Here is a 24,579-nt window from a genome sequence, read left to right as displayed (position 1 = left end):
TCTTGAGCTTCAGAACTTCCTCAATGTTTTACAAATAAAATCCACCCAAAACGACTCACACACTCAGAACCCGAAGAGATGGGATTTTACATTTTCCGTACAGTTTTACATAGATTTGCTGTTTTCTGTTTATGGCTCAAATTAGGATCCAGAGATAAAATCATCCTTGTGTATCTCTACACAGGCACGCAAAAGTTTTGACGTTAAAACATCAAAACGCGATCAAATCCCCAGGCCCTCCCGTAAGCAGTACTAGACGGGATTTAGAAAGCCAAGTACTCCACCAGAAGAGGACCCACGAAGAAAAATGTACTTTGTTTCCAAAACAGAACAACACACCCAACAGAAAAGCCCACCCGCGCCATGCCCACCCCAACATGGACCCGCAGCGAGTACCGGTCCTCCCAACGGCTGCCCTAAAATCAATACACCCACTCGCGAGCGGCGCCGGGCCTTGCCCTGCCCGGCCCGGCCCAGCCCAGCCCCGCGGGGGCCCCACTCCCCTCGGCTCCCGCCGCCGCGGCGGAGCGCGCTTGCGCCACCGCTGCCACGCGGCCTCCCGGCTGCTCCGGTCTCGCCATGTCCGCTCCCTCCTCTGCGGTCGCCCTGCGGCCAGTCACTCACCTCATCTTTGACATGGACGGTCTCCTGCTGGGTGTGTAGCCTTCAGCCCCCTCCCCTGCGATGGCCTTGCCCCCACCTCGCGTTAGCCGATCCCATTGTGCTCTGAGGCCTGTCCCCTCAGTCCAGGCGGCAAGGGACGGTAGCTGGCGGCAGGCAGCCCCCTCCTATCCCCACGGCTGAGGCGCCGCCCCTCCTCCGAGGCGCCTCCCGGGGTCGCGGCAGCGGTGAAGGTGCTGGGGCGCCCTGGCCTGGCGTAGCTTGGCCCGCCCCCTGTGGTCGATCTTTCACGGCCTTCGCGCTCTGGGCGGATATGCAACGCGCCCCGGGCGTCGTTGCTTAACCTAGGCTGAATGGAATAAAACTGCAGGAAACGATTTGTTGCCCTCTTTTCGTCTTGCCACTCTCTGCCTTCAGTGGCAAATTTTGCCCAAATTAAAAGATCCGGGGCTGAGACTGAAAAGAGCGCTTACTGTTTATGGTGGAGAAGGTTAGAGTGGCAATACGGAGGGAGGCGGGGGGCGAGATTAGAGTTTAAAAGCCAAATAAAAGGAATATGACAAATGAGGGGTTCCTGGTTTGCAGAACTGGAGGAGCCCTTGGGTTTTCTTATGAGGAGCGGTTGCGGGGACTTAGGATTGTTTAGCCTGGAGAAAAGGAGAGTAGACCTTACCGCTCACTACGACTACCTGAAAGGACGTTGTGGTGAGCTTGGTGTCTGTCTCGTTTCTCAAGTAACAAGTGATAGGACAAAAGGAAATGGCCTCAAGTGGTACTAGAGGACGTTTAGATTGGCTATTACCGAAAGGGTTGCTGAATGTTGGAACAGGCTGCCCAGGAAAATGATTACATCACCATCCGTGAGTGTAGATGTGGTGCTTAGTGACACGGTTTAGTGATAGACTTGGCAGTGCGGGGTTAATGATTGGACTAGATGATCTCACAGGTCTTTTCTAATCGAAATGATTTTGTGGCACTACCCCGGCACATGGAGGTTTGCAGGAGGTGGCTGAGAGGAGTCCGGGGGTTGCTTTTGCTGTTCAGGGTACAAGAGAATATTTCTAAGAATATAGCGTTGCAGTCTCTACTGAAAATTCTGGAAACCCCTGTTATCGTCATCTTCTAATTTTTGTATCGGTAGACTTTCATCTTTGCAGGGTTTTTCTGTAATCTCTCGATTCCTATGCTACAACTAGATTGGATTTTGAAGTTTGATTAAGTTATTATGACTAGAACAGTATTTAATCGGCTTTTAACTATTTGCAGAATCAGAACCTTCTGCTGCGTGTCTGCTGTGGAATAATGGAGTAGTTTTGCATATAACTTAGTTTTTTTTTAATAATCCATGTGGATTATTGCACAGGAAGCAGTTTTGAATGCAGGTGAATTCCTGAGAAGTGTGAACCTTAGATGCATGCCTTCTGCAAAACCCAACTTGTTGCAGTTTCTGGAAAACCTGCTGTGAAGTCTAATGAATTACTCGATTTCCAAGAAATGTGCAATTTTCCCTTTTTCATGGATATGACAGGTGAAGGCAATTCAGTTATTGTGGTTTAAAGCAAAAATGGCTTTACTCCCACTATCACCAATAGTTTCAAGCACTTTAGACCTATGGCTTCCGTTTGTTTCATCTGTGCTCTCAACAGGCTGTGCAGAACAGTGACTGAGCTATTTCAGTGTTTAGTGAGAAATAAGTAGTGTTTACCACAGTTAGGAACATGTGCTCCTTCCAGACAACCTTTTCAGCTCTAGTATCTGCTTTCTAGATACCAGAATCCCTCCCGAAGCCTTCCGCATCCTGGTGATTGATTAGGACATCATAGAATTTTGATTAAAACATCACAAAATTTTTAATGTGTCACATAGTGTTAATGGAAGATGATAAACATAATTATATCCATATTTCTAGAAGCTATAGGAATCTACATAAAATTACTGTGTTTGAAAGAGCACAAATGAAGCTTGTGGTACTGGATATCTGAAACTACACTGTTTAAACTTAAAGTACCTCAATAGCTCAATACCTTTTTTTCAGAATCTGAAGCTTTGGATTTTGCAATAATTTTCACAACAGTGTGTGAAAATATGTGTAATTGTATTTGGAAGACATCATCTAAACCTTTCTGGTTTTATAAAATAAAATAATTCATCTATAAACAACGAAAACTTAAAGATTAAATTGATCTAATGTGCCATAAACTTGCTTTCTATAGCTGACTTACTTGTTTCTGGTTAAGGAAGGTAGGATAGCTTCTGATAGGAATATTTCCAAAATATTTGTGAATGCTTCATAACTGTGAGCATAAAATCCTTAAATGTGGTCTGAGGCACTTCTTTGGAAACAATCCAAGTGTTGCACTATATACCCTATATACTTTAGTGGCTAAGGCTAGGCAATGTGAAAGTGTTGCTGGGTCTGATCTTTTGTGACTTGGTCTCCCCCATCTCTTTAACATAATTGAGAGTGATTAAATTGTCTTTGCATCTCACCTTCATATATCAGCTTACCTTCAACAGGGAAGTTCTTGCCTCTAAATCACTAGTGAAATACTTAATCCCTTTTGTTTGGAGTCCTTCTATATCATTAGCTGAAGAGTTATCTTACATAATTTTTTTCAGCTCTTACAATCGATGTGGTTCACCCTCCTTCTAGGGCTTTCTCATTTTGAATCACCTCCCCTAGCCCCTTGAGCTGTTAGATGAAGTCTTGGGGGTTTCATCTGTTATTTCAGTTGCCAGGAAATTAGTACACTGGAAAGTAATGCTCTTATTTAATAAGTAAGTGACGTGTGTGCACTGAACATTTAGACAGCTTGTTATTTAATAGATAAAATTAATTGATGGACTATTTTTTGTAGGAAACTCCAGATGCAGTATTAAAACCTGCCTTTGTACTAGAGTACCACAGGTACATTCTGCTTTATTATACATATGCAGCAATGCAGTTTATAAGTGGTAGTCAGTTCACTGTGTAGTATAAACCAGAGGAAAAAAAAAGTAACTACATTTTAATTTTCGATGCACTGGTGTACTTTAAAAAAAAGGCAAACATGTTTGTAGTGTTACATTTCTACTTGCCTTTCTACTTCAAATCCTGACAATGCTCAGAACTTGTACAATAGAAGACTACTGTTCTAACTGCTAGTATAATTAAAATTGTTAAACCAATTTATGTGTGTGCTTATCTGATACATACATAACACAGTAGAGGGTTAGCTGCTTAAAATTCTTCAAAAAACCCAAAAGAAACCCCAGAGATATTTGATATCTAAATAAATATTTCTGTTATAGTTGTACTGTTTAGTGTCTGCATCTGGCATTTTAGCGTGCTATAAAAACAATACAAAACCAACTCTCAAGATACAGAATGAAAAAATCTATTGAATTTGTACAAAATATACAACTAGAATAAGGCCTCCAAGGGTCTATCTCCTCAACTTACTGCATACATTGTATTTTGAGCTACGACAAGTGGTTTTGTTACGTAATTGTAGCCAACAGCTACCGTACCACCAGAATGCAGGTAGGTTTGAGTGTTGCCCATGTTGATCTGTGCCTAAACTTGTTGGGGGCTGAAGATGCTTTACATTTGAAATTATACTCGCTGCTATCTGCATGTATAATATTAACTTTTCCTAACTGACAAATGAACTTTGGAAAACTGCTGCAAAGAAAAGATATATCTTAGCATTGTGCTTAAAGCTGATCTAAAGCTAAGTTAACATGCAGAGAACATGACACCTTAGTATAGCAATTTTAGTCTTATTTTTGTCTAAATTTTCGTTAGGAATAGTGATCATTTTGATGGACACTTGGATGGTATCCCTTAGTGTTGTGAAACTGCATCTTAGTCTGTGGGATCTGGGATTGTTCAGTCTGGAGAAGAGGATGCTGAGGGGAGACCTCATCACTCTGTCCAACTACCTGAAGGGAGGTTGGAGCAAGGAGGGGGCCAGCCTCTTTTCCTCATTAGCAAGCGACAGAACTGGAGGAAATGGTTTCAAGCTGTGCCAGGGGAGATTTAGGCTGGATATTAGGAACTCTATCTTCATGGAGAGGGTTATCAAACCCTGGGCAATGGTGGAGTCACTGGACCTGGAGATGTTTGAGCAGAGTGTGGTCCTGGCACTTAGGGACATGGTTTAGTGTTGACCCTTCAGTGCTGGGTTGAGGGTCAGACTGGATGGTCTTTGAGGTCTCTTCCAACTGGATGTTTCCTGTGATTCCGTGCTAAGACCTGGATCTGATGGTCACCAATGCAAGGGAACTCCTCAGGTATGTCAAGATTGGAGGTAGCCTGGGCTGCAATGATCACACTCTGGTGGAGTTCACAGTCCTAAGGATATGCATCAGACAAGGGGCATAGTCAGGACCCTGAATTTTAGGAAAGTAAAGTTCCAGCTCTTCAAGGAGGAAGTCAGTAGGACCACCTGGGGAAACAGTCCTCGGAAACAAAGGATCAGGAACAGAGCTGGCAGATCTTTAAGGATGCTTTTTAAGGATGCTTTCCATAGAGTGCAGGAGGTCTTGATTCCCAGGTGTAAGAAAGCAAGTAAGGACGGGAAGAGAGGAGCATAGCTGAGTTGAGGCCTGGCAGTCAAAATAAAAGGCAAAAAGTAACTGCATAGGCAGTTCAAGCAAGGACAGGTGTCTTGGAAGAAGTATAGGAATGCCACCTGGTGTGGCATTCTGGACTACTGTGTCCAGCTCTGGGACCCTCAACACAAGATGGGGCAGGTCCATAGGAGTATCGTAAAAATGATCAGAGGTCTGGAGCACCTCTTCTACAAAGACAACTTGAAAGAGTTGGTATTGTTCAGCCTGGAGAAGGATCCAGGGAAACCACATAGCAGTCTTCCAGTACCTGAAGGCCTTACAGGATAGCTGGGGAGAGACTGTTTACAAGGGCACGTAGCAAGAGGACAAGGGACAATGGTTTTAAACTAGAGAAGGGTAGATTTGTATTGGTCATTAGGAAGAAGTTCTTTATGATGAAGGTGGTGGAACGCTGGAAGAGGTTGCCCAGGGAGGTCCTGTAGACATTCAGGGTCAAGCTTGATGGGGCTCTGAGCAACCTGATCTAGTTAAAGAGGTCCCTGCTTCCCGCAGGGAGTTTGTACTAGATGACCTGCAAAGGTCCTTTCCAACCCAGTGCATTGTATGATTCTAGGCGAAGTCAGTGTATTCAAGCAGATCTAAAAGAGAGCTGGTTTCTGAAGCAGCTTAGTTATGCAAGATACCTTTGCCATAAGTCAAATGTTGGACTGTACAAGGCATAGCTGGTTCTGACCATTTGCAGATGGATGAGAGGAGATCAGGCAATTGGGATCAAAAGCTGCTGTTTTTGCAGCAGCTCTCTTTTGTGTGAAGAAGACTGCTGTATTTTTATGTGCTGCAGCTCCTGCATGGCTGGTCATACAGGTAATCTCTGGTCTATAACATGGGAGAAATTAACTTGCAGTTAAACTCATTTTGCAATGTTGTGAGATTCACAAGAGTTTTGGTGTGTTTTCTTTCTTCCCAGTGTTACTTACCCATTGCACAAGTCAAAAATGTACTGTTGCTTTTGTTTCATTGCACATGTTGCCTAGGATATTGCTGTTAAAGGAAAACTGGTGAGAGATCCATGCTGGTGTTTGCTTATGTGCATGCTGTCTTTTATTTTACAGTGGGAATGGGAGGTTAAAACAGCTTCCTATTTATTCTGTATCAAAAGAAATAGCACCAATTCAACTAAACATCAGTCCTCTCTAGATTGTTCCCTATTATGGCTTAAGTGCAGGAATTAATCTTCTTAGGCTATAAACTGGCAATCTTGAAGGTCTGTTTTCTGCTCCTAGATAGTAGAAACTTACTTTCTTGCCATTTTCCATTTCTGTCTGATTTTGGGGAATGAAAAGGGAAACAAAAATCTTCCTTACTGCTGAGTTCTGTTATTTTGCTGCAAAACCAAATAGATTAAAGATATTTTTTATATGAAAACACCTCATAAAAGTTTCTTGAGCAAATTTTGCAGATAGGTAAAACGTCTCCTCATAGAGAATTAACCACAAATAGAGTAAATAAGATTTGTCATATGCTTGAAAACTAGCCTTTTAATTTAACAGCAAGGAAAATTTTGGCAGACATACTAACCTAGAGTCTAATTTCTATTATTCCCATGATTGATTTTCAAATTGTCCATCCACATGGTTGCCTGTTGTTTGTGGTTAAAATAATCCAGGATCAGAGCTTAGTTCAGCATCTTAGAACAGGAGGTTTTAAATTTCTGTAATGGTTACCAGATTTCAAAATGCAGTGGGCAGCATTAGCAATGATCTTTTTTGCCCTGGGGAGTTAACAGAGGAATTCTCTCAAGCTGCAAGGTCCACGATTTTATTTTAATATTGCACATAAATAACATACAAATGCAATGTATTTTTGGTGATTATTTATTTATTTGGTAGTTGCACCAAATCTAAAGCATCTGATTTAAAAAAAAAAACGAAACCAACAACAATGAAAAAACCCCAACAAAACAAAACAACCCCCCCAACAAAACAAACAGTAACAAGAAAAAAACCCAACCAACCAAAAAAAAAAAAAAAAGGCAGAACCCCCCAACAAAACCACCAACCCATGTATTAAATAAATTAATCCAAGGAGATTTTGAATTTCCGCTATTAGCAATAATGGCTTTCATTTTCTGACTTGTACACGTTCAGTTATATAGAGGGCCTATCAGAAGGGGAGTGGTTAGTAGGTCCAGATTCTCCTTCCCCTCTACTCTGCCTTGGTGAGGTCACATCTGGAGCATTGTGTCCAGTTCTGGGCCCCTCAGTTCAAGAAGGATGGGGAACTGATTGAAAGAGTCCAGCATAGAGCCACCAAGATGATTAAGAGAATGGAACATGTCCCATATGAGAAAAGGCTGAGCGAGCTGGCTTGGAGGAGTCTGAGGGGTGACCTCATTAACGTTTATAAATATGTGCAGGGCAAGTGTCAGGAGGATGGAGCCAGGCTTTTTCCAGAGATGGCCAATGGTAGGACAGAGGAGCAGTGGGCGCAAGCTGGAGCACAGAAGGTTCCATGCGAACATAAGGAAAAGCTTTAACTGTGGGGGTGAAAAAAACACTGGAATGGGCTGCCCGAAGAGGTTGTGGAGTCTCCTTCCCTGCAGACATTCAAAACCCACCTGGAAGTGTTCCTGTGTGACCTACTCTAGGGGAGCCTGCCCTGGTGAGCAGGTTGGACTAGATGATCTTTTGAGGGCCCTTCCAACACCTAACATTCTGTGGTTTTGTGATTTAGCAAGTTGAGAGGTGTACTTTGAAGGTGCTGGGGGGTCTAAAGGTTCTGTTTAGTGATTAGTAAAGATGTACACAGCAGTTTGACCATTTATAAAAAATAGTTTCTTTCTGTGCCTAAATGCAAATTTTCAAATCTGTTTGTAGATGACAAGATTTTATATTTGTTGGCTATGTGCACTGTTTTATGCATGAAGTTCCAATTATTTTGTTTTGAATGTAAATAATAAGATGTCATAAATGGAACTGAATTTCACACAAAGAAAAGGTGCATAGAATTTTCCCTTATAATAATACTGTTTCCAGCTACTGCATTCCAATTTTCTTTTTGCTTAAGAAGAAAAACAACATTAACAACCCTGGATTTATTATTCTGCACACTGGCAGTAGTTACACTGCCATTGTGGGCCCAAATCTGAAAGCTGTTGTTCTGAGTAATTGCAATGCATTCATGTAGCCTTGTTGTGAGTTGTCTAATTGAGCTCTTGAGAGAGGAATTTTTAAGGGTACCTTAATTTGTCTGGAGTTGGACAGTTTGGCAGCAAAATTCTGCTCTTATTAAATTTGCTTATTCTTGAATACTGGCATTTATATTTCTGGTATTGGGAAGGATGCTTGTTGTTTGTTGCTATTATTTGTAACCTTTTTTTTTAATTAATTGGCACCAGACCGTAATGATTTTCACAATACTGTTACGGCTTTTTTAAAGAGCAGGAGCTATGTTAACTTACAACACAAAGACAATTAAGGTAAATATATTCTCCCTTTAAACTTCTTATATATTGCTTTTAGTGGACAACCTGACTTTCTATCACACAATGTGGAGATTGCTACTGATTGTTGCTGCTTCTGTTACATATTTCTGTACTGATCCTTGTTTTCTTCCACAAGAGTACTGAGAAGTATTTAACCAAAATAATTTTTGTACCTTACTCAGTAAGACAGGCTCGATGCTACTTTATCCTTTTCTTCTCCTTTAACAATAACACCAGTGTTCTGAGCCAAAATTTATTAATATACTGCCAATCTTTATCAAAAATTTTCCTGGTACTTAGACAAGAGAAGACCGTCCTGCTTCTTTTATCTCACTTCCTTTCCTTCAGTTACCAGTGAGGAGTACTTGTTTGTTTCTTGTGGCTCTGCTTTTGATGGGTGACAACTTTTTTGTTTTGGTTTGGGTTTTTTTGACAATATTTTGCTTCTTGAAGCACACATGTTGCTGGTATCAGTGTTTGCTGTATCTATGTATATTTGCTATTCTTCCATAGCTTTTAATTATTTTTTTAAATTCTTTTTATCATAAACATTGTTGGTAAAGCAGAGACTTCCTGTACCACTGTGAGTTCCTGCTCCATTGCCATGCACAGGTTTGAGTGCCAGCACCTTCTTACTTTGCAGCATGTTGAAGGTCCAAGGCAGCTGGATTGCAAACTGTGCTTCTGAAGGGTTTTCAAGAAATAAATGTTTTGACTTTTGAACCAAAGCACAAGATGTGAATGATCTTGGGGTGTATTTTGAGAGAAAAGACATTTCTCCATGGCACATCTGTGTAATCCCACTGCAGTGTCCACATGGCACAGTCTCCAGGATTCCTGTGTCTCCTGTGCCCCCTCCCTGGAGGTGTTCAAGGCCAGGCTGGATGAGGCCTCGAGCAACCAAGTGTAGTTGAGAGGTATCCCTGACCATGGCAGGAAGGTTGTAGTAGCTTGTCTCTAGGTCCCTTCCATCCTAAGCCATTCTGTGATTCTATGATTCCTGGTTCTTGAAAACTCCTTTGGGCAGCACTCCAGCACTTTTTTTCCTCTGCTGTGCTTGGGTGTGGTTCTTTTTTTGACAAGTTTCACATGCAGTTTGTCTCAGCATAATGCAGGACAATGGAGAGGAAAGCCCAGTTTATTATTTGTCAGCCCAGTCTTTCTATCTAGGATCCATAGAAATTAACTCATGACCTGTGTCATTATATAACACGTAGGGTGTTACACAGTGTCTCATTCTCCCAGCTCATTAATACACGTTCTCTGACCTGGAGTAATAGTTCCAGCAGCCCCTGTGTAACCTCAGCTCTCCAAAGGATGGAGACATGCTTGTCCTTTGCAGCAGTCTTGTGCTTGCCGGTGCTGAACTGGCTGGGTTTGCTGCCAAGGAGCTCAGCCTTCTTGTTCACTCCTGGGCATTGATTGTCTGCTGTGCATAAGTATTAGTTCACTCAGGTTCTCTTTCATTGTGGCTATATGCTGAAAATTGCCTGCTTATGTTAGGGCATGTTTTTAACATTGTGTCCTTCAAATTGTGTTCTGCTTTAACTGGTCCGTTTGGGCATAATGTAAGCTTCCATGGAGTATGTACTCAAACTAACAGACCTTTATTTGTTTACTGACCAGTCATGAGAGGAAGCATCTTTGTTGGATTCATATGAGTTTGATGCTGGTCCTGGTAATTTGGAAACATTTCTTAGGAAGAGGAAAAAATTTGCACTAATACTGGAAGAATGAAGTGGAAAATAATGTATTTAATGGAATAATTTGGATTATAGTGAATCAGAAGGTCTGATGTAGGAGAATTTAATGAGTTTAAGGTGAAGTGTGAGTACAATGAGGCATAATTTCATTTGAATGAATTGTTCTTTGGTGAAGATTTTGTTTTGTTTTTGTAAGTTACATACATGACCTCTCTCTTCAGGGCAAAAGAGTAGACCCATTCATGCCTATAGAGTGACATAGCCTTCAATGATATCATCACTCTGCTTGAAGACTATTACTGCAAAAAATTATGCCATATGAAATGGTGAATCTTTTTATGCTAGGACTGAATCCTCTCTCTAGCATTATATTGTTATTGGACTAACAAAATGTTCTTTGTTTTGTGGCTCAGGGGAGATAGAGACACAAAGAGTGTAACACATGCAATACATTTCTAGTCTTTAAAAATTAAAACCTTTGTTTCATGGGAAACATATCTCAGGAAAATGAAAATATTTTTGCCACTAAGGTATTGTAGTACATCTAATTGCTACTCTGCTGCCTAGTAACTTGCAATGTTATTATTGTTGTAGATCATATTTTTATGATATTTATCCTTCTCCCGTTTTTAATTTGAATGTCTTCATTTTCCATGAATGAAGGAATCTAAGAGTAAAGAGCAAGAAGTAGTGTTGGTGTTCAGGTTTTCTGTTCTAGAATTTTAAACTTTTTTATATGGCAGTAGCAAATTGTACAGTATTGTAAAATTTAGTTTCTTAAAATCACCATTGACTTTGCATAGTGTATTGTTGATCATAGCTTTGAATTTTTCAAAAAGGAACTGAACTATTCCCCTTCCCTCTTTTGAGTCTCGTTACAGAGAGCAGGAATTGCGAGTGTGCATTTGGAAACACTATAGGATAACAAGATAAAATGACAGTTGTAGGTTTTAAGGGTTATGTTAAACAAAACAGTAGTTTTGCATCTTTATCTCACTTGTTACATTAAAATCACCTGGAGTCCTCTTACAGAGTGAAAAATAGGTTTGGGGATATTTAAAGTTTTTAAGACCTTTCAGCATGTTCATTACCTGCCTGTTACTTGAGTCTTCCTACCTTCAGAAACAACTGCATCTTCTGAAAACTTCCCACTACACAATTTCCGAGCAGCTGTGATCTGTTGCAAACAACCACCCCTGTCCAGGCTGATCCTTGAAATGCTGTGAGAAGAGAGGTTTCTGGAGTCTGCTGTAGTGTCACTACTGCTGTCCAGACCATTATTTTCCTATGTAAGGCTGGGTGGTAGAGAGAGCAGGCAGTCCACATATGTTGGGACAAGATTTGAAATATTGTCTGACCTTCTTCTGGGTGCTTCTGGGTCCCAGGGTTTAGCAGTAGCCTATGACTGAATTTATTATTGTGTTAACATCTAAGAGTTCACCCCAATGCTTACACTTGCAAACATACTTCTACAGCAGTTTTCATATGACATCATGGTCTCTTGGAGAACTCCTGAATCTTGATGACATCTTGGGAAGTGTCATAGCATTGGGAATTTTCTTTTTGTATGTTTGATTCTGTTGTTAAAGTTTTTCTAAGACTATGCTCTAAATCCTGTAGTTTTCATTCCTTGGACATCATTCCTTGGATATATTCTGTCAGAATTGGTTTTATCGCAAATATATTTGATAAATAGAAGAAAGTCTGTGAAGTGTTCATCATAGTATTAGGCTTTCTGATATGATAATTACGTTTTGTTCTAGGTATGTGTTTGTTTTACAGACTTCAAAATCTTTCAAATTAATATTATTTCAGTTTGGAAATTTCCTCTGCTCTACAAACCTCTGTAATTCCTGGATAAAGGTTTAGAGATACAGGAGTTGCCTTTTCATAGGTGTATATGTATACGAAGGAGAGGATTTCTTCCATATAAAATAACTATTAAGGTCATGAGTGGCTTTTCACTAACTCTGAAGTTGTCAAAAAAAAGAACCTTAAAAATGTGTCAAAATTTTCTTACTAGACCTTATTTTTCCCTAACCAAAGCTCTTGGCTTTAAGAGTTAACATTTTGGAATCTGTAGCTGGTTCCTGTCTGGATTATACTGAGTAAAGTTGCACTTTACTGAAATCTTCCTGTTTCCCCCTGCCTCTCTTCCATGCAATAATACAAAATGATAAATTCACCTTTTCTAATACTAATTCACCTTTTCTAATTCTAATGCATGGAATAGATTCACATTTTCTCTTTCTTCCTTCTTTTGTAATTGCAGCTTTCAGAGGACCAAAACAAGTATTCCTGTTTGAGCCAAATGTTTTTGTATTTGTATTGAAAGAAAAGAAAGGCCTAATGCTTTCTTCCTCTCTGCACTCTTTGGTAGTTTATCTTTCTCTTCATAGTATCTCACATACTGAAGTTGTGAGCTTCAGTTCTCTGCTTTATTTTCCAGTTGTACAAGATTGTACAAGAAATTATGTTTCATTGATGTTGTAATGTTATTCCTGTGTATCTTAAAGGAGTTACAGTAAAAAAATAATTCTAGTACCCATTCACTCTTTCTAGGTTAGATCCTACATTTAGCTTTCTTCTGCACTCCCACTTCTTTAAAGTAGTCATGCTATGCTGTGAAGGCTTGATTTTGCAAGGACAAACCAAAAACAAACTACGTTTAGGCCCAACTGAGATTTGATCTACTTTTACTAGAAAATGTTCTCAGTAAATACTTGAAATCCTCATCTTGTTTGAGTCTTCTTGACTTGGCAGCTGATTTGATAGTGCTTATCAATACCTATTCCTGCAGACCTTGTTCTTTCATGACATTCTTTTTTTAGAGGGAAGCGCAACATGGAATTGTATCATTCAGAGAGACTATATTTGTACTCATGAATGGGTATAAGGTGACCAGTAAATAAGTGTTGTACCATATCACAAGTGTAATAAAGTATGCCTTATAGATACTAGCTCTTTCCTTGGATAAAAGTAAAGGAGCTCACACAGATGTTAATAAATCTTTCAGTTCTGTTCAAATAACAGTACTCCTTTTCCCGAAACTATGAAATTTACATTCCATAATGCAGGTTATCAGGAGGAGTCAGCATCGATTTTCCAAGAGGAAATCATGTTTGACTAATCTGATAGCCTTCTATGATGTTGTAACTGAATGGGTAGATGCAAGGAGACCAGTGGATGTAGTCTACCATGATCTTAGCAAGGCCTTTGACACTGTCTCTGACAACATCCTTGTGAGTAAGCTCAGGAAGTAGGAGCTAGAAGAACAGGCACCAAGATGGATTAGGAACTGGTTACACAATGGAGTGCCAAGAGTGGTGATCAATGGTACCAAGTCCATCTGGAGACCTGTAAGTAGTGGAGTCCCCCAGGGATCAGTGCTGGGTCCAGTCCTGTTGAGCATCTTTATCAATGACATTGATGAGGGGACAGTTTCTGCTCAGCATGTTGCTGACAATACAAAACTGGGAGACTTAGCTGGTACACCTGAAGACTGTGTGGCCACTCAGCAAGACCTGGGCAGACTGGAGAGCTGGGCAAAGAGGACCCTAATGAGGTTCCACAAGGGTAAGTGCACAGTCCTGTACCTGGGAAGGAATAATAAACTGCACCAGTACAGGTTAGGAGGTGATCTGCTAGAGAGCAGCCCTGTGGAGAAGAACCTGAGAGTTCTGGTGGACAAGAAGTTATTCATGGAACAGCAATGTGCCCTTTTGGCCAAGAAGGCCAATGGGATCCTGGAGTGCGTTAAGAAGAGTGTGTCCAGCAGATCAAGGGAGGTTTTTCTCCCCCACCCCATACTCTGCTCTAGTGAGGCCCCACCTGGAATATTGCATCCAGTTCTTGGCTCCCCAGTTCAAGAGGGACAGAGTCAAATGGAGGGCTGCAAGGATGATTAAGGGTCTGGAGCATATGCCTTATGAGGAAAAGCTGAGAGACCTGGGGCTTTTTAGTAGTCTGTAGAGAAGATTGAGAGGGGATCTAATAAATGTATGTAAATATATGAGGGCTGGGTGTCAAGAAGGAAGGGACATCGTCCTCTCACTTGTGCCCTGTGATAGGACAAGGGGCAATGGATGTAAACTACAGAACAGAAGTTCCACCTAAGCATGAAGAAGAACTTCTTTACTGTAAGAGTCACAGAGCACTGGAACAAGCTCCCCAGAGGAGTCTCCCTCTCTGGAGACTTTCAAGACCCATCTGGATGCATTCCTGTGCAACCTACACAGGTCCTGCTCTGGCAGAGGGGTTGGACTCAAAGATCTCTAGAGGTCTCTTCCAACCCTTAACATGGAACACCTTGTTCCATACTGAGTTTACTACCACTGTGTGTGCTAGTTTTTTCCAAGTGCCTTGGAACATACCATTTCAAAAGAAAACCTTTAACACGGTTTTGCATTTTTTTAGGTCAAAGAACTGCTGCATGAATTGTTAGCAACGTATTAAGAAGAGATGACACCTTGGTGAAGGGCTAGCTTTCTCATGAACATGGTATAATCTGTTCTTCCCAGAGCTCCACTGGATGAGAACAGTCCATGTATAACCCTGTTGCCTTGGTATAGTAGCTCATAGGCTAATGACGGTGTCACTGTTACCTGACTCAGGCCTTGTCATAAACATTTTAAGATGCTGCATCTCTGTTGGCCATAGTTTTCTGCCCAACAAGCACGATTGTGTAGGCTCTGTATCAACCGCTGTTGGCGTAGTTCTGTCTTTGATGGTCTGTATGAATGCCTAAGAAAGCAGATCAAGCAGCATCTCTGAATGAACAGCTTTTCCATTTTTAAACTAATGAGCTGATGTCACATAGTTGGTGTTTAGTAAGTAGTTTTAGAATGTTTTTGATTAAGACATATCACCTACCACTTCAAAGTTGATTTCCCTCATGTTCCAGAATTGAAAGAGAGACTTCTTTTTCCTTTTCATGTGCTATTTTGTATTGGTGGTGGAGTATTTGTTTACAACTCCATGTCAGAAGTGTTTCCATGGTTTATTGGTGAACTATTTTTCACTTCCCTGTGAAACAGTCCCCTCTAAAGGGGGATAAAAGGATGAAGTGCTTATGCGAATACAAGATAGCAATAAGATATGTCTGCTGTATTAATATAAACTATAAGCTTTTTGAATTTCTTCAGAAGCTTCTTCCCCTCCTTATCGAAGTAAAATGTTTTTGTGCATATAAAATGAGAAATTGGCTTCCTCAGTAGCTTCCATTGAAGAATCTCTCAGTAATGTAAGACCAGAGGGGCAAATATGTGATACCCAATTTGGAAGAGTTCTAAGCTATTATTTTTTGGGCACCAAACTCACTTTCTTTTCAAGCCTGTTAGCAGTAACTTAAATTCATGTTAAGTTGTCTCATATTGTGGAAGGGCAAACAGACAGACAGCAATTTCATTGGGTTAGACAGTGGCAGTGTGTTTCTCTGGACTTAATGAGGCTCTCACTGTGTCACATATTCATGTGTCTTGGAATGTATTTACATTAATAGTCTAGTACAAGAGAGAGAATTTTTTTTTTTTTTTGCAAAAATTAAAGCTCCAAAACAGACTTCTACCTGCTTCCTACTGACATGAATAATGGATCATTTCAGTGGATTTTTCTAAGTGCTAATCAAAAATATAATGATTTGCAAATCATTACTCAAATTTGAAGCAGTAATTTTAATTTTCAGCAATTATAGTGATTAGTTTTTTCTTTGTCATTGGAAGTTATAACTTATCAATTCCATAAAATGGTTTACTGTATGACTTACTCTTTATAACTGATGTATTATTTTAAAATAGTTGTTACTTGGTGCTTGCTATTTCTTTTAATAGAAGCTACTTTCTTTTAATTTCCAAGATACAATAAAATTAACTTAAATGTTACTGGTTATGTGAATAGATCAGTCAAAAGTTAGAAGACATGAATACCACAGTGGCATTTGGTTGGGCCTGACTGTGTTTAACACTTGATTGGTTGGGTATATGAACACTACATGCCCTGAAATTCATGTATTGCACAAAAAAATTTAGTATAGCATGCATGAAATCAGTGAAGTGGGTGTCTCTGTAAGGTGATACATTTACATACCATTTTAGTTCTTAGGGATGTTCCTTTGGAAGGAATGAGGGGGGAATTCTGAAGCAAGGGATAGAACACATCTGTTGCTTATTCCGTGGGGAGGCCTAATTTGCTAAGAGGTTTGAACCAATAGCCCTTTAATGAGCCCGTAAGCCAACAGGATCCAGGCTGATTTGTAGTCACTGGGTAGCACTGATCTGAGTTTTATTCTTTAGAAGTCTGCTTTTCCCTTTAAAGCACAATACTATGCACACACATGCACTATGTATATGTGTATAGATACACATATATGTGTTTATATGCTATATATACAAGCATATAAATAGTTTGTCACATGTTTATATGCAGGTATATAATATAATTGCATAAAAAAGAATCTCATGGTTTATTAGAGAAGTAGGCTCAGGCATTAGAATAGATTGAAAAATCTCATTTTGTGGATTAGTACTGTAACACTTAGACTGTTGTGCATAGTTTCTGTTGTGTGCCTTCCTCATCCTCACTTTCTTAAGCTCTTGTAACTGATTTTGAGGTCTGATGTTAAACTGGGGTTTTTTTTGTGCTTTTAGCACAACTATAGTCATGCATTTTTCAACTGGCTTTCTTTCAACGAAAGCGTGAATGGAATTATGTTGGGAGGGAACTGTGAGACTGACCTTTTGTCACAAATTGGAAGATAGTTTTCTACTAAATACTGTTCTGGGCTTGTTTCTTTCATTTTTTCCCCTCGATTGTTTTGCTTACTCAGAAACCTTCAGCTCTAATTTTTCAGTGGTTCTGGATGGTTTAAACTAATTTTTTGCAATTTCAGGCCTGTTCCAGGGGCAGTTGTATAGTTGGTAGTCTTTTGCATTGCGTTGCTCTATACTAGTTTCGTTTCTCTGATACCTTAAGAGGAAGGTCTCAGATTCCCAGGGAAAGAAATAGTAAGGATGGAAAAAGAATGGGGAATGAATTATGCACCATGCTTTATCCAGTGGTATAGTCTATTGCTCCCTTATAAAGCTGTTGTATTTTTATGTTTCAGTAGGTTGTCATAATGAATTAGTTCTTATTTTTTGACATGGAGCTGTAAATGATAAACTGAGAGTAGTTATATCTTGATTTTTTCTTTGGATTGAGAGAATGTTCCTTGTTCCATTCTGAGTTTACTGTTCAGAGGCTATTGGTTTCCCATTCTCTTCTTTTTAACTCTTTACCAAAATCACCAGCAAAGCCTTCTAAGTTTGTGGATAGGTGTATTTGTTTTATCTTGGCTGTGGTGTTTCCTAAACTGCATGACAGTTCACATACCATTTGGAACTGTGGTGAATGTACTGCTGTTTGATACCCAGTTATTCTCAGTTATGTGGACATTCCAAGAATTGGTTCAGTTGTGTAATTGAACAAGCCAGAAACATGTAGTGTCTGTAATGAGAGGGGTCTGCTGCCTGGACAATGGTCTTTAGCTGATCTTTTGGCTCAATGTCAATTCTAGTTACTGAAGGGAAACACGGACTGCTTTGTCAGGCATGTCTTCTGCACTGCTGTGTGCTCCCATGACGGAAGGTGTGATGGTGGGAAACAGCCCTGATGTTTCTCATTTGATTTCAGATTGGAATTATCTCCTGGTCTCAGGACAAGCATATTCCTGTGGCTGAGCATTAAACATTTGTTAGACCACAGGGAAGGTCTTTGCGTATATTGTAGCCATGGGCTCTACTTTTCTTTCTTCAGTCTGTCCTTTTCACCATATCTATGTTAAAGCTTGTTCTGTTTTGTATTTTATAAAATACTAGTTTCAGAACTAAAAACACCCTTGACATAAAAGCTGGTAGTTTTACTGGTAAGATGCAGCCTGAAGTTTACTCTTGCCGGAAACCCCTTGGAAATACAAGAGGGTGTGTTCTGCTTGAGTAATCACATGTAAATGCAGAGGTGCCAGCAGCACTATAATAATGACTGTAGTGTCTTTGAAGGCACTCTGAAGCTTCCGTTCAGAGACATTCTTAAATAATTAAATATTTTTTCTTTTTTCTTCTTTTTTTCAATTTACATGGAATATGTAATGACATCCCTCAAGTACCAGATTTCCTTTCTTTCTCATGCAGAGAATAAATAGAGAATTTTAATTAAGACACTGCTTGCTAACTTGTGTAGTAAAGAAAGATGATGAAGGAGCAGGTACAGATAGGGTTTTTTTTGGTGATCCTCAGTCATAACAGAAGTGACATCTTGAAAAACCTAGATACCTGTGAGATGATCTTAGAAGTCTAGCTTCCCCTCTGCAAATAAAGGGTTATGGGAAACTACTGTGAGACTGTGGATCTCTTGCCTGAGAAAGAAGAAATTAACCTTGGACAGATTAATGTGTATCCATAAAGACTTGGAAAGTCCCAGAGCAGAAGAGATACAAGGACGGACATACAGATGCAAGGACAGGGAGAGCACCTGGGAAACTGTGAGATAAAGAGTTTGAATCTTACTTTTGTGTAGTTTGACGTAAATAGCTATGCCCATAGCGATGTGGCAATAACCAATAAGAATGTTAAAAACAACTTCTTAACCGGTTAGAAGTAGCCACAATAGCACAGAAAACATATAAATATGTGTTGTTAAAAGCAATAAAGGCTCTACTCTGTTTAAAACTACAAGTGTGTACGTGTCGCTCTGTCTACCACAACAGCGTCAAAGGGTGGCAATTTTGTCCGCTTTGATATACCCCCTGTCTCCTGGCAGTTCACTCTTTGACCATTCATGTGGTCCTAAACACCTGACTGCTCAGTTGGCTGTACATGGTTTTAATCCTTTTCTTTTTTTTTTTTTTTTGGCAGATACTGAACGTCTCTATACAGTAGTGTTTGAAGAGATCTGTGGGCGTTTTGGAAAGACGTATACCTGGGATGTAAAATCATTGGTCATGGGTAAAAAAGCCCTTGAGGGAGCAGAGATTATTCGAGATGTTCTAGATCTTCCAATAACCAAAGAAGAACTATTACATGAAAGTAAAACGAAGCAGGAGAAGATATTCCATACTGCTGAATTGATGCCAGGTATGTTCTAAATGCTAACCAAGGCAGAATTCTTTAATCTGCCTTCCATAGAGCAGTTTCATCATTCTCTTTTTAGCAAGTTTTACTCAAATTTACCTGTTATTTACCTGTTAAAGAGATGTTTTACTTGTTAAAGGGTGCCAAAAACTTCTTTATTTTACTTGGAGAACCATTGTTTTTTTTTTTTCCTATATGTTTTAAAAGAAGAAAAAAGATCAGGTAAATGGGCATGAATTCTGTTTTGTAAACCAGACATTCTTTTTATTTGCTGTTGCCATCTGTGTAACTCAGCAAGTTAATTTTCTCTGGATATGAACATAATCTGACTTGCTTTATCACAAATACACTTATAAATGTTCAGGCAAGTGTATGAGGCCAATGGGTTGTTTCAGCTGGGATTAATGTTGCCTAACCTGAACATTGAAACATAAGCATGGTGTCTGAACCAGCTGTGTTTAAGTGGAGAGGAAGGTTTTCTCAGGATATCGTAGTACACTTAAGTTTCGTTACCTTCTGAAGATACATACCTTTTACCAGTGACTGAGCAGGAGGCCTAAATGAGTAGCTTAAGCCAGGTACCTCAGTATTAGCAAGACGATAAATCTTACCTGTGATGTGAACTCACACTTTTATATTCCATTGCATTTACTTGTGAAATGCTTAGAGAAAAATCCTCAGCCATGCCAGACAACCAATCCCTAAAGATAAGATTGTTGTTTATTTTTGTGCAATGTTAAAATGCTTGGCGCAAATACCAATACTTTCTTAAGGAAAAAAATAACAATTAAGGAAGAGGAAGGAGAATAAAAAAAAATATTAGAAGTGAAATAACTGTATGTCACTATAACAAGTTACAATTTTTTTCCTTTGAAAATGTTCTTGTTTGTTCTGATGGTCTATACAGCACATTAATGATATTTTAGCTTTTAGAAGCTTTCATAATACATTTAAAGGATGAAACTGTAAAATGTGGTATGTGAGCAATAAATAACAAGCAGCAGAAATATGTAATTCTTTAATGCATTGTAAAAACTTGAGTATTTTGTGCAGTCAACTTAGTTACCTCTGATTTCTTTCATATGTGTTATTTTCCAAATTGCCTCTTACTTCTAGATCCACCTAAAACTGTAACTCTAGTTAAACTTTCCCAGAAAACAACGAAGATGGAGGGATCTGGATTTGATTTTTCACATCAGACATCTGAGCCTAACTTTGCAGCTATATGTTTTACAATACAAAGAGAAAAAAAACCTACTCTGTGCTTTAAAAATACCAGATGAGCAGACTAGGTGGAAATGTTAGGAGGCACAGAGAGGAGTCACTGTAATGTTAGCAGCCCAGGCAATGGATAGTGTGGCTGAGCTGTCTTGAAAGGCAAGGTGGTAGAACAGATTACCCAAAGGAAACATGAAGTTTTGCACTATTCGTATGTTCAAAAGGTGAATTCTGGGCTCACTGAAGCTGAACTTTTGTACATGAAACAAGCATAATTCTTACCTGGAACAAGTAAGTAAATATGTTTATCATCACCAGAATTGTTCAGCTGATTATCTTTTTAGTTCAATTAAATAAATGTTCAGGCTATTTCTAACGCAGAACTGATGTTAACTTAAATACTTTATGCTCATGGGTTATCATGTGGAGAAAAGATCTATACTTTACCTGGAAGCAGCATATGAATCTGCCATGAATTTTGAGAAAAACAGGTTGAAAATCAGCTAATGATCTAGAAAGAAGTGGCTCCAACTGCTTACTATTTAGTTTCTTTAAAGACTGACTCATTCTTCTATCTGGATAACCAGATTTTTAAATCTGATACTTCTGTCCTCTTGTGACTTCTGAAGGTACTTATGTATGTAATCCTTAAGGATTTATTCTACTACCTCTTAATGTTAAGAATGGACTTGTATAAGATGTAAGACTGTAAATAAAGGGAAGTGGAAGTTAACTGTCATTTATTAATAGTATAGGATGACTCGGATGTGCTGAGGCTCTGGTTATCTTTTGACAGTTTTTAGACAGGTGAGGTTTTATTTTTCTGGCTTGGTGGAGAGCAGTGCTGAGTGTCGACCAATGATATTTGAAAAAGTGACTCAAGCAAAGCAGCGCTTGTTTCTGTCATAGAATGAGCAATGCACGTATTTGTGTCAACAATTATAACTGTTAATTCCCAGATCAAGTAATTGACAGGTATGTCAGCGATTGTTAAGGATGGCATGGAAGTTGTACAAAGATATGATTGGCAAAGCAGTTCCTTGTTTGACATGCTATATTGCATCCATTCTACTTAATGTGTAACAATTCTGAGACATTAGTGGTTGAAGACGGAATTTGGAGTATTTCAGTATAGCTGAACTGATTGACAAGCTTCGATATATCAGAGCATGGTCAAAATCCAAATTTAATCTATGAAGAGGATGTATCTGTTTCTAATGTGAAATTTTACTGTTTGATGACTGTTTGAGAGTTTTTCATGGATTTGTTTTCAGTTCTGAAGGAATCTTAAGGAAGGCTGGTTTTTATTTCATTGCAGAAGAGAATTACTCCATGACAATACTGACAAAATGACAGGATGGCCACTTGTGCTACTGTTCTAAATATTTCTGTCAGAGTACGGACGTTATCTTCAAGGGGAACATAGTAGGCTTTCTGTTTCTGCAAATGCAGTGGTACGTTGCAGGAAAGCAAATAATTAGATAGATAATAAACCCATACCTATGTATGTTTACCTATACATGTATATAGGTGTGCTTTTGTTTAACATAAACCCAGAATATACACAGAACCAGAAAAACCTAACTCAGTGTTACAGAACTGCCAACAGTTGCTATAATCATGTCAGGGTTATTAGATTAATGCTGTTCTTTCAGAGCAGTCTCTGGGGGTTTTGGTTCATCATCATTATTGCGTGGTCGTGTATACCTTTCAGATATTTTCCATACCTGGGTCATTTCCATGACAACATATGTTGCAGCTCCTGTTAAGCCAGTGCAGAATGTGATGTGGAAATGATTTTCTAATTCAAGTACAGCTGTCTTTCGCTTGCAGACATAGGGAAGTAATTTCATAGTGTAGTTTTAATATCAAATTAATCCAGTCAGAAATTACAAAGGAAAAAAAACAACAAACCCCAGACAGTTTAATTTTGATGGCAACTCACTGTGAAATCATACATATTTTTTTCTGGAATGGTTCCATTCAACCAGCAGTCTAGTTTACTTAACTATTGTTTTCTTAATTCATTCATGTTGTGCCCTTAGCACTTACGCAGATTTCCTGCCATGTTTGCTTTGCTTTGCTTTGCTGGGCTCAGTCAGGCTGTAACACATAGAGATTAGTAGCTAGCTCCAAACTTGGAATGATGCTGGTTTGGTGATACAAAAAAATGTGACCTTTGCATTGTCCTAAAGGACTGAAACCCAAAAACTGTCAACACCACAGTTGACAGAGGTTCTGAATTCTGTAAAATTTAGTACTTAACATTTTGTTCTATGGCCATGGATGTGTCAGTATGGTCTGATATGCCAGACCAAAATTAAATTACTGATTTGTTGAACAGGGAGTTTCTGCAGAAGCTTCTGTGGTACTTTTTAGGGAGCAATAAGATGAGAAGATACAATGCTTTATTAATAGACGCTTACCTTCCAAATTGGGAAGTAGGTTATTAGTTTGCACCTCCACTTATTTAGCTGATGGAAAAGATAATATGCCATTGCAGATAGTACTTTTAATATCTCAGAACAAAAAAGAAACAAGTGAATTTGGAGTTTTCATAGTCTCGTCAGATTAATGCCAATTATACCAAGTGGTGGATAGCCACACCTCTGTCACACTGTCACCTTCATGCTGTGAGAATTGAGAACAAGTGTAGATAATGAATAGTGCTGTGCTGATGGGTTTGCAACTGTAGAAGAACACCAAACTACATGAAAAATACTTTTTAATCAGTTTGTGACTTGGGTGAACAGGCAACATATTGTTCTATGTGAGACTCTTTGGGTTTTTTTTCTTTGTTGGGTGATGTATATGTATTGTAACAGTGTGAGTGCTGAAGTTCCCCCACACCGACAATAACCAGGCTAACTCAGTCTGGAAGCAAATGAAAGCTGTATTTACAAGCAAATCTACAATCTATGATGAAATGCAATGAATATGTACAAATATACACTATTCACAACATTTACAAATATGTACAATCAACAAAAAAGCACAACCAATTTCCCTTTGCTTCCCCCAAAAGGGGGCCTCGCCCCTCAGTCCAGAAGGAGTCCCCAAACCCCCCTGGCAGAAGGCAGAGAGTTAAGAAGCAGAGAGGCTGTTAAACTTAGCTTGCCAAGGTCAGTGTGTTATCTTCAGCCAGAAGAGAAGAAGAAGCAGCCAGACAGCCCAGCAAGTTGTGAACTCAGACCCTGACTGCCCCAACTTTGTTTTGAGTAGGGATTCTTAAACATTTCTATCTATCCAATGGAAGTGTTTAGAGCAATTATTATTTTTCTTTCTTATACCCAAAAGTAACTTATTTACATTCTTTATCTTTCTTTGCTCTAACTCTGTGAAGATAAAAGACAGTTGTAAACCGTCACAGGTGATTTTAGTGTTCAGAGGCTTCTGAGATTTTATGAACCAGAATAATTATCATCAAATTGACTAGAATTCTAATCAACTTTACAAAGCTCTGAGTGGTAACGTTAACTTTTCCTTGATTAAAGAAAGCAAAGTCTGATACTGCATTATTTTTAGGAACTATAAATGATTTTGAAAGAGTAGTATTTTCATACAGAGACTGTGTTTATCCTTAAGATTTCCATATGTGCACAACCACATAGGAATCATACAAGGTTTGCACAATGCATGTACATAATTTACACATGCATTGAGCACTTTGCTTTCCTTTAGTCTTTTTTTTCTCAGCAGTAAGTCTTTTCTTCCTAATACATACTGAATGCTCTCAGACAGCTTTCTTTGTGTAATGTTAAAGTAAACTGAAGTGGATGTAATAAGGATTTCTAAAGATCTTTGATTTTGGTACCCCAGAGGTCAGATGTTCTCTGTTCTCATGCTGTTGGTGTGAGTAGAAAGCTAAGTGTATGTACCTGGTGGTGAATGA

General features: G+C 39.2%; 1 protein-coding gene across 1 annotated transcript in view; it reads left to right on the top strand.

Moving 5' to 3' along the window:
* Positions 1–24,579, top strand: part of PUDP (pseudouridine 5'-phosphatase) — a 79,693-nt gene that overhangs the window by 7,756 nt on the left and 47,358 nt on the right. Inside the window, exons 3-4 of the mRNA XM_054384417.1 lie at positions 443–655; positions 19,254–19,472. Of these exons, the coding sequence (XP_054240392.1) occupies positions 443–655; positions 19,254–19,472 (432 nt within the window). The remainder of the gene's footprint in view (positions 1–442; positions 656–19,253; positions 19,473–24,579) is intronic.

This window comes from Indicator indicator, chromosome 1 (assembly GCF_027791375.1).
Source record: "Indicator indicator isolate 239-I01 chromosome 1, UM_Iind_1.1, whole genome shotgun sequence".
NCBI classification, from domain to species: Eukaryota; Metazoa; Chordata; class Aves; order Piciformes; family Indicatoridae; genus Indicator; species Indicator indicator.
The sequence above is the reverse complement of the archived record's forward strand: the minus strand, read 5'-3'. Positions and strand labels throughout refer to the sequence as shown.